Genomic DNA, 11,121 nt, shown 5'->3' on the forward strand with positions numbered 1-11,121 from the left:
CAGCACACATCACAGGCAGCAGCAAGCTGGCATAGCAAAAGAAAATCCCTGTGCTGCATACATATGAAAGAGATTTCCCTGAAATCTCCAGGACCCATGGGTTTGCTCTCAGCATCCTGAGATGAGAACCAGGCCAACACAAGCAGTGCTTGGAGCTGGACTCCTCCTAGAAATAGGAGCTGCATAAAGGCAGTATGCCATCATAGGCTTAGAGAAAAAGCCTATTTAATGGTTATTTATTTATTTGAAAGAGTAGTGTTGTGCATCTCCAGGCTGTCTTTTATCCTTGCTCTCCAGCCTCAGATAGGACAGAGCAGCTGTCAAGAGAAGATCAGTGACTTGTGGTTGCTCCTGCAGCAACCTAGTACGCATCTGAGGGGCATCATGTTGAGATCCTGACCTTCTGCACTGCTGCCCAACACCAAGTGAGAGTCTGGCTGCAGAAAGCCCACAGGAGAGCAAATTAACCAGAGTGAGACTCCTCGTGCTGGAGTACTTGAGCACCACGAGCAGTCTCTGTATCCCAGGAATCTCGCCTCGGGTCAGGTTCCAGACCTGTGTCTACGCAGGGAAGAGTGGGTCTGGGACTGGGATGAGAGGCAGGCTCTAGGCTGTGGCCAGAAGAAGGGGAGCTCCAGTCTCAGAGGCAGAAGGGTGCATGAGTGCTGGCTCCTCGCAGAGCTCCCTGGGATTACCCTGGGAGTGACGGGTCTCACAGCAGGACACAGGGCAATGATGCTGTGGGAGGAAGTGCTGGAGACAGCTGCCTCAGACCCTCTGCTGCTTGAGGGCCAGATGCTGATGCAGTACTGAAGAGTTGTGGCTGTTCCCTGCAGGGAGCCCTGCCACAGACATCTAAGGCACTTTCCAGACTGCAGCAAAGGAACATGTGGAGACCTGGCAGCAGGAGCAGGGATGGTAGTTTGGGTCCTACCCAAGTGTCAAACACTTCTCCCTGCTTAGCTCCCAAGGCAGAGGTTTCTCTGCTCATCTGTTCTGTGGCAGGTGAAATCCTTGACCAAGAAGAAAGGACCCTGGCTCAGTTTCTAGCAGTGCCTGCTTCAGGAGAGGAGCACAAAATCTCTTCCATGGAAATCTGGCCAAGTTCTGGGATGGAACCTTCTCCAGAACAGGGGCTGGACAATGGTCTTAGGCTGCAGCTTACATCTCCTCCCAAGAGGATTTTCCCTCCTCTGTCTCCCACAACAATAAGGGAATGTTCTCCCCCTCCTAAAAGTCAAAGGCAGCAGGAGGACCCTCCCTCAGAGGAGCACCATAAGACCTTGTAGACAGCTGCTTTGGCTTGAAACTCTGCTTCTGGTAGGAGCGATGGAAACGTCTCTGTGAGCAGGAATAGTCCCCATGCACCACATGCTTTCAGCCCCAGAGCTTGAACCCAGTACCACTATCCCCACAAAAAACCCCTTCCCCATCACTGTGTCTTTGTGCTCTGCTTCCCTTGACCAGCCCCAAAGATCCAACCGACACATGGGCAGTGAAGCACCAGCTCTGGATCAAAACTTCCAAAGGGTTTTAATAAGAACAAATACAGACGCGATGTAAAAGCAGGGTACTAACACAAGAGGAAATGCCACACTACTGCTGCCCATGGGAAAGGGGACCTCACAGCTCTCTAAGCAGCACCAGCTTCTCTTCCCTTGCAACTGCACTCGGGCTCATGGCAGAGATGGGTTCTCCTTGCTCGGGGCTCAGGGATCCTTTTGTGTCCCACTCTAGTTTCACAGTGCTCATATCCCCATGGGGATGTGCCAGAGACACCTCTTCAACATCATCATAGCCCGTGCTCCTCAGGAACAAGGACAAGGTATCTCCACCTGCTCCAGAGCCTCCAGTATTTCTCTGGGAGTGCAGACTCATCCCTGCAAGCAGTAAGACAAGTACTGTGGTTTGTTCCATAGGATACCCCTTCAGGGCTGTCCATCTCATTCCTTCCTTTTTCTCACTGGCCATGTCCAAGACCCATTTCCCCTAAGGAAATCTCCTTGGGCAGGTTCCCCATCATAAAAGGCTGGGCTCATGGTACTGCAGCAATTCACCTAAGACAGGGAACGGTATGTGGTAACTAGCAGAGCTGCAATTCATTTCCTTCTTACCTCTGACTGCATCCATTGGCTCCTCTTCCTCCTTTTGTGTCCTGGGCACTTCAGAGTGACCCTGCCCAGAGTCAGGATCATTCCCAGGTTCAGAAACCTCCTTGGCATCATCATAGCCTTCTTCTGGATCATCTCTGGGCACAATAGCAATGTCTAGAAGGAGAAGGGATCTGGTGGCAGTGAGAAGTAACATTCCATGAAGTGCAAGACGGGGAATGTGCAGGTGGTGGAGCTGAAAGACTGGTGTTGGCAGGGGCAGATGGGGCCAAGGGAAAGGGAAAGGTCCATGCAGATGTGCCCTCAAAGGGCCTGCACTCACCTGAGTGATCAAACGTTGTCTGCTTCTCCCATGCAGAGCTGTATCCGATCTCCTCATACACAACCTCAGGGAAGGGCTCCTCAGTTCTCCTGGAGCCTGAGGACAAAGACAGGTCTGTCCTGGGAATGGGTAGAAAGGGATGGGACTCTGCTTTTCTCCCCACACCCTGCTCCTGGGATCAGCCCAGGGCTGCCTGTTTGGGCACCGCTGCCACATCCCCTTTGAGAATAACAACCTGGTGTGCGATAGCATTAGCCTCACACCAACCTGTCACAGACAACCTTCATGCTTTTTTGGCCTCTATGTTAGATCCCACTGCTGACCCTGGAGCTGACCTCTCTCTGCCCCTCAGGTCCATAGCATGGCTGTGCCCAACACAACACAGTAGCCTGACAACAGAGCGATTGACTGTATCCCATGTTCCTCCTGGCACCTTCTCTGCCCCAGAGCCCCCTCCACTGCTGCCATAGTGCAGACAGTGGAACATCTTTGTCTGTCTCCTCTCTACTCCCATCCTACCAGTGTTGCTTTGTTATTTCTTCCCTTGCCCCAGCATTAACTCCCACTGCTTCTGGGTTCTCCCACCTCTTGCTTGCTTGGGGCCCAGTGTCCAGGCTGTCAGTGGAGTGGTGTGGGACAAGAAGCAGCGCACGCTCCCATCCCCAAACTTTACCCATGCTCCTTGGTGACACTCCCCATCACTGCCAGCCCGATCAGGAGGCATCTCCTCCAAAATTACTGGGACAGGACCTACCTCTGCGCTGTGCCTTGACAGTTTGCCCAGCCAGGAGGGCCAGGAGCAGGCAGAGAAGAGCCCCCAGGATAATGCAAATGACAACAGGCACGGCGGCTTTCCCTCTGTCAGTTGGATGACCCCGGGAAATCTGCAGGGAAGGAACATGGCAGTGGATGCACCATGGTTTGGAGAGAAAAGGGACAGTACATCCCAGCCCTTACCCCCAGTCATCAAGGGCAGCAGGGTGTTGGGGTGCCAAGGGCCGGGTGATGCAGCAGCTCCCATCCTCTGGGTACATTACAGCCCCTCCCCATCCCTAACAGCCTTGCAGCTCTTCCTGGCATTTCACACCCTGATAAAGTGACTTATCCCGCTGGGCTGTGTGGGTCACAGCATGGCCCAGTCCCAGGAATGGGACGCCTTACCTGCTTGTGGGGGGTAATGCTGTCATCCTGGGTGAAGCTGAAGAGGAGAAGAGCAGAGAAGAGGGAGTGTGTACAGTAATAGGGAAACCTCTGGCACACGTCTCCAGCAAGTGCCACTGAACTGTCCCTCCTGCAGGGCTGGCAGGGTGTCTGGGGACAGTGTCCAGGGCCTTGCTCTGGTCTGCTCAGGACCTGCATCACTCACCTAAGCACTGCACTCCAACATCTTCCTTATGCTGGCAGACACCGCTGTCTCCAGGTCGGGCCCAGCAGTCTGCAGCGACAGCTCCGTCCCTCTGCATTCCACTTGCTCAAGCCAGATGAATCCTGTACCCTTCCCAAATGCAGCCTCACCTGGGGCAGACACTGCAGGGCCACAGCCCAGCTGCCGGCACACCACCTCAGCATCCTGCATGTCCCATGAGTCATCACACACTGTCCCCCAGGAGCCGTGGTGCCAGACCTCCACTCTGCCTGAGCATCTGTCCTTGCCTCCCACTGCACGGATCTTCTCCCTGTCTGCAGATGCAGAATCTTCCCGTGTGGCACCAGCACAGTCGGGACAGCGTTGCCAGGCTAGAAGCCATGTGGAGAAGCTGTTCTTACCTGTGCATGTGGTGGAGTTGGGGCATACTGACACCAGAGGCCTTTCTGGCTGTCTCCCTGCAGAAACAAATGTTGTAGTGAAGGGGTTGAGGGTTGTGCAGAAGAGAGCAGAGCTGGGCTTGTCTTACACCTCACTGTGGTCACAGCAGCAGCTGAACCCCAGTCACAGAAAAAACATACATGGCACTGCAAAGGGACCCATCCTCACAGAGTGCCCAAACCACAGAGCAGCAGGAGGGGAATCTCCTCATAACCTGCCTGGTCTCTTCTGAGACCTCCCCTGGAGCTGCCTCTGCTTCCCCTGGGCATTGCTAATGAGCAATTGTGGCTCTGACAGCTAAAGTGGCCTATTTGCCACCAGTAGCAGAAGGGATTGGCATGGGCAGAAAAAGCCCCCCCAGGCTCTTTCTCTGTGCTGGACTGTAGGTAGCAGGAGCTGGGGTGGCACTGGTGCCAATGAGGCTCATAGTTACCACTGCAGGTGATATTGGTCACGTCTCGCAGGTCATCACACGACTGTGGGTCCCAAGGTGCAGAAGGACACTGCCAGAAGGATCTACTGCTCTTCCCACACTCGATGCGATCCAGCCATGCAATGCCAGAAAGCTTATCGTAGCGTGAGCTCATTTCCAGGGTCCCGCTGTCCCCACAGCCCAGCTGCTTGCACACCAACGGCACCGTGTCAACAGTCATCGAGTTGGAGCAAACACTCCCCCACGTTCCGTTATAGAAAACCTGCAGGCGCCCGGAGCAGCCATCACTGTTCTCCAGCCTTAGGGCCATGAACTCTGTGAGGAAGAAAGACCCAGGACAAACAGGCTGGTCCAGCTCTGCAAGCAGAGGTTCCTGTGCACTCTTGGGCTCCCTACACTCTCAGAAGCATGGCCAATAAATCCCCTTTGCAGCTGAGGATGGAGAGGTCCTAGATGTGCACCCCCTCACTCCCCACTCGCTGGGGAGGCCAAGCAGTATGTCTGCATGCAGACATTCCCAGGGACAGAGGCCCCAGTTGCATGCTCTGCTCTCCCCATCCTCCCCTCCCCAGGGCCAGCAGCTCTGCTCCCAGCACAGACCTGAGCAGACGACTCCCGCGTCCTCCTTGTGCCCGCAGTCATGCTGTCCCCAGGCCTGGGCGTGACAGTCCCACAGAGCAGCTTCAGTCCCGGAGCAGTTTACTCCATCCAGCCAGATCTGCCCGGAGCCCTCCCCAAACCGGGCAGAGCCAGCAACCTCCACAGCCCGTCCACAGCTCAGCTGGCGGCAAACGACGTCGGCGTCGGCCAAGTCCCAGGCGTCGTCGCAGACCGTGCCCCATTTGCCCTGGTAGTAGATCTCCACTCTCCCCGCACAGCGCCCGGCCCCGTCCACCAGCCGGACCCGCCGGCTCCCTGCAGTGGGGAGAAGCCCCGGCCATCAGAGGCCGCCTGCCTGTCCACTGCTGTGCCCGTGCGATGTGCAGTGCTACTCACCCCGGCACACGGCCCCCACGTCCTCCATGATGCCTGTGTCCTCGGGCAGGGAGGTGTTGCAGAGGCTCAGGCTGGGCTCGTGGCCTGCACACCGCACCCCGCGCAGCCCCACGGGGCCTGTCCCTCGCTGGGCCCTCAGCGGGATGTAGGCTCCCTCCGCCTCTCCACAGCGCAGCTGCCGGCACACCACTCTGGCTTCCTCCATGTCCCACTGGTCATCCAGGACTCTGCCCCATGTCCCGTGCCAGAAGATCTCCACGCGCCCATCGCAACGGCTCCCTCCGCCCACCAGCCGCAGGGACATGGGGTGAGCGAGGCCTGCAGAGAGCAGAGGAGCCTGGCACCCTGAAGGGCTTCTCCAGGGGGAGCTCCTGCCTAGTGCTGCCGTGACATCCCCAGCCTTGGGTGACTGGGGCACATGGGGGCCAATGGATTTAGCGCAGCTTTTTTTCTCGCACACACCTGAGCAAATGACAGCAGCATCATCCTCATGAGAGCACAGTGAGGCCCCCAGGACAGTCACTGGACACTGAGCCAGGTGGGCTTCACTCCCATCGCAATGGAACGATTCACTCCAGACGGGGCCGGTTCCTCTCCCAAAATGCCCTCCTTTAGGAATGGCCTCTGCAAACCCGCAGCCGAGTTGACGGCAGAGAACGTGGGCGTCCAAGAGGTCCCAGCGCGAGGCACAGAGGGTGCCCCAGGTCCCCATCACCTGGACCTCCACCCTGCCTGCACACACCGTGCTGTTGTTTGCCAGCCTGAACCCTGTGTACTCTGGGAACAGAAGAGGAGGGTTTGTGCTCTGGCTTTCTCAGGACCTTCAGAAGCCAAAGGGACACTGTGCCCTTCTCCTTCTGCACTACTTCAGAGTGGTAAGACCACCACATTCATTCACTTCTCACACCCCATCCCTATCCCCAGCACAACCCCACGTTCAACCCCACCCTGAGTTCTCACTTGTGCAGGTGACATGAGTGCCATTTGGGTGGGTGCAGGCCTGGCTGGCAGAGGATTTCTTGAGGCAGGAGATGAGGACAGAGGGATTCATCACCTCCTGCAGATCTCTGTCACAGATGGGACTGACTTCTTCATCCAGAGGAGTTTCTCTGGGCAACAGCAGGGCTTTGCCACACAGCAAATCCCTGCAGACAACATCAGCAGCTTTCGGACCAAAGTGTGAGTCACAGACAGATTTCCACTGTTTTCCATCATGGATCTCCACGTGACCTGAGCAGTCACTGTCTCCAACAAGCCGAACAAGTCCTGGGGCAACCAAAGACACTTGTGAGCTCTCTGGCACTTCCATCCTTATGTCCCACCTCATCTCCAAGGCTGCCATGTGCAGAGCCCCACAGCCATCCCAGGGAGTCCCTGCTGCTCCTCAGAACCCAGTCCTGCACCTGTGGACTTCTTCCTCTCCAAAGCCCACAGCCACAGGCACTGCTCAGGCAAACTTCTCCTGTCCTGGACCCCCTGCTCTGCCTGATCCTACCCCCCAGCACTGCAGTGACCACAGCATGTGGGTAATGTGCCCAGAAACTGTGGGTATTTCAGCCTGGTCTGCTCTGCCAGTCTCTGGCAAGGCAAAAGAACCCCCTGTAGCTGCCAGAAAAGTTCTCCATTCCCAGATGCCTTGGGCTGCTGTGGCATTGCTATTGGATGGAACGCCACAAGTGTCCAAATTGTGGTTTGGTTGTTCCTGCAGTCAGCGTCGGCATCAGCCCCTGCTCCACTGCCTGCCTGGGGAGGGGTCCTCATCCAGGGCCAGAATGCAGTGCTGGTTGCATGTGTCCCCAGCCAGTGGTCAGGAAGAGGGTAGGAGAGTGGTCCGAGAGCTCACCTCTAAGCAGCTCCTTTGCCTTGGCCAGGAGATCTGTGCCTGCTAGAGCACAATCCAAACCTTTCCAGCCACCTCATACCCTTCTCAGGGACTTATGTGGCCACTTTAATTGCTCTCATTGTCCTGGGTGATCAGGAGGAGACAGATGGGAACCAGCAGTCACTATGATGGGGATGTAGGGGATTCATCTCCTCACCCCAGGCACCAACCAAGGGTGGGCTGAGCTACCTCAGGGCCAGAGAGGATGCCAGTTCACTGGGACTCACAGTGGGCCTTCCACAGGGACCCGCAATTGACAGTCTCAGCTCATCACCATAAGTGTACACCAGGCATTCTATGGCACCTGCTCATTGATTCACCTGAAGTGGCCACAGAGGTGGAAAACAGGCTAGTCCCTTACCTGAACATATAACTCCGGCGTCCTCATAATGAAAGCAGTTCTGTTGATACCCTCCCGTGTGTGTGCAATTAGACAGTGCAGCCTCAGAGCCATAACATCTAAGATCATCCATCCAAATGGGGCCAGATCCTGCCCCAAAGTGTGCATAGTGAAGAGCTTCTATAGCAGACCCGCAGCTCAGCTGCTTGCAAACCACTGCAGCATCCTTCATGTCCCAGAAGTCGTCACATACTGTCCCCCACTCATTGTTGTATTTCACCTCCACTCTCCCGGCACATCGCGTGTTGCCATTTACCAGCCTCACCTCTGCAGCCCCTTTGAACAGTAACAAAGGGATTCATCAGGAGTGTGTTGAGCCCCGCACTATGGGTTTGGGTTCTGCCCTGCTCAGCCGTACTCACAGGCCCTGCGGTTGGAACCCTTTCTCCTGTTGTCTGACCCTGGGAAGACGCTTCCCAGAGAGACCCCAGTGACCCCATTGGTGCCTGCTTCCCCTGGACTGTGGGATAAGGGAACAATAACATACCTCTGCATGGCTGCACAAAGAGCAGTAACCACAGCACCTGAAGTGACAGGAGTACCGCGGTCCCCATCTTGAGCCTCCTGTCCTCTGGCACAGCCTTGCTGTGCTCCACTCCCTGCTATAGCTCCCGGGGGTCTCCTGGGAACTCTCACAACAACAGAGCAATATATATCTACAAATACTTGCCCAGAAGCAGCAGCAGCCAATTGAAGCGGCAGGCACCTTTTTAGACATTATCGGCGGTAATCTCCCCTCTGACGCTACTCAGCTCTCCAATGAACTCCTCCAGTGCTGTTTATGACCATATATGAGGGACTGGGGCCACTGTGGGTGTCACTTTGTTCTGGTGGGCACCAACGTGGGACAGCTCTGGCTGTGGGGAAGGTGGATCTGTCAATTTTGCACCCTGCAGGAACACTGAGCATCTCTTGAGAAGGAAAGTTCAACAGCTCAAGATGTGACAGTCCAAACACCCACATGCTGCAGGAACCATGAGGACAGGACTGAACAAGGGCTGCATCGAGATGGGAAGGGATCAGTCCTTGCCTTGCTACCATGGGAGCACCAGAAAGGACCTTGGTCAGGCCCAGAGACCAGTCCTGAGAGTGCTGGCTTGCCTGTCCCTCCATGGAGAGCCCCACTGAGGGTTCCTGCCAGGAGTGGGAGCTGGGACAGGTCCTGTCCTGGCAGCAGACGTGCAGCCTATAGACTCAGAGGCATCCTTGGCTCTTGGTGTGTCATCCAGGGCCATTATTACCTGTGATGTGTTGGAAGCCAGAGCCTGACATACACTGCAGGTTGATAAACCACAGCTGATGTCACATCCTGAGCAGGCAGGAAGACAGTGGTTTCTTCTTAGCCCTGTGCCCAGGTGCATCCCTGCAGTGCCCCTGAACCACTTCCACCACGACCACATCAAATGAGTCTTCATGGCAGGGTCCTTCATTTTTGATGTCAAGAGAAGGGGAAGATGAAGGGGAAAGGAAAGGGTAAAGGCGAGAGGAAGGAAGGTAAATAATGTTTTACCCATTTAATACCTGTTTTTATTTCTACCTATTTAATCTCTCTCTCTCTCTCTCTATATATATATATATATACATGTATATATTTATAGAGACCAAGCAGGGGAGGTGACCACAGTGAGGCAGTACGTGGTGTGTTTCATCAGTGATGACAGCAACAGTGAGTCACCTCCTCTAGCGCACTTTTATGAGTGCAGCATGCAGACTCTTGCTCATCTCTGGTGAAAATGCAGAGATAATGGTTGTGATTGTGCTGAAAAATAGCACTCTGTTGCTGAGAACGTGCTCTGTCAATTAATGCTATTCTGTCCTTTGTAGCTGTTGTAGATTCCAAGGAAATAAATAGTAAGTATTACTTTCAGAGCAACCTATCTACATATGTATCGTTACCAGATTGTATATCTATTCATAAAATACACATTCATGTATATATTTAAGCAACCATATATATACATTACACTGTACATTTTGCATATATATTTTTGCATTGTATATAAAAGTATAAATTTTTATACCTAAACACTTCCAGGTCTAAAGGCAACACAGAGTCGTAGAACCATAGAACATCCTGAGTTGGAAGGCACCCCCAATGAACATCAAGTCCAACTCAATGCTCCACAGAGGCCTACCTAAAAAATAAACCTTATGCCTAAGAGCATATATGTTTCCTGAACTCTGTCAGGTTTGATGCCATGACCGCATTGCTGGGGAGGCTGTTCCACTTCCCAACCACCTTCTGGTGAGTAACTTTTTATTGATATCTAACCTGAACTCCCCCGCTGGTGCTGCTTCATGGTGTTCCCTTGAGTCCCATCAGTGGTCAGTAGTGAGAGCAGATCAGCATCTCTCCCTTCGCTCCCGCTTAGGAGAAAGCTGTGATGAGGTCACACCTCAGCCTCCTTAAAGCTGAACAAACCAGCTGAATTCATCATCTGGAGACTCCAGACCCTTCCCTTTGTTGCACTACAAGTGTAGTACAAGTATCACATGCAGACGTAGGACAATGACAAGAAAGGTCTGACAAATTCTGATGTTTCATGGGCCCATCAAGCTACAGACAGCTCACTCTCATGTTCCCAGTCCAGATACACTAGATCCACATCAGTTTTTAAAGCCTGGTCTTTATTGCTCATTGCACTTGCTCATTATTCTGATGTTCTTCAGTGGTGGGTATGTGAGCACCAATATATCATAGTTTGACATCAATATTTTCGGCCCAGGCGGTGATGACTCATTTGTGCTGCTGCACTGTGGCAAGTCATGGCTACCCATAAGCTTCTGGAAGGGCTGAGAGCTATAATGGACTGCTTATACTGAGGGTGTTGGGTGCTAGGGCATGGAAACTCTGGGATGCAAATTTAGCAGAAGCCACTGGCAGAATTTTCACCAGAAGACAACCATCCTGGACCTACTCAGACTTAGAAACTTTGTGAGGAGATTAAGTCTCCAAAGTGCATGCAGGGAAGTAGGTGGGGAAGGCAATGTGAGTTGCTCCATCCTTGGGAAAAGACAAACCTGTTTCTGGGATTGTCTTTGCCCAAGGACCTGAGTGGGTGATGCAAAAGGTAGGGGATATCAGGTGTGTGCCTTTAGATTTAAAACTGGGTGAAACTCATGTGTGATGTGAGTTGCATATTGTAGGAAAACACTGCTGAGCCAAGGAC

General features: G+C 53.9%; 1 protein-coding gene across 1 annotated transcript; it reads right to left on the minus strand.

Moving 5' to 3' along the window:
- Positions 1-1,508: 1,508 nt before the first annotated feature.
- LOC107316354 (scavenger receptor cysteine-rich type 1 protein M130-like) lies at positions 1,509-8,249 on the minus strand (the record flags this gene model as incomplete). The annotated part of the gene is given in 14 exon segments (XM_015867684.2): positions 1,509-1,880; positions 2,115-2,267; positions 2,434-2,529; positions 3,188-3,317; positions 3,595-3,631; positions 3,808-3,868; positions 3,871-4,113; positions 4,201-4,257; positions 4,674-4,988; positions 5,274-5,588; positions 5,670-5,987; positions 6,132-6,446; positions 6,630-6,935; positions 7,913-8,249. Coding segments are annotated over 14 exon segments (2,940 nt in total), but the record flags the coding sequence as incomplete, so codon positions are not given.
- Between the last annotated feature and the right edge of the window lie 2,872 nt (positions 8,250-11,121).

The sequence above is a fragment of the Coturnix japonica genome, chromosome 7 (assembly GCF_001577835.2).
Source record: "Coturnix japonica isolate 7356 chromosome 7, Coturnix japonica 2.1, whole genome shotgun sequence".
Lineage (NCBI taxonomy): Eukaryota > Metazoa > Chordata > Aves > Galliformes > Phasianidae > Coturnix > Coturnix japonica.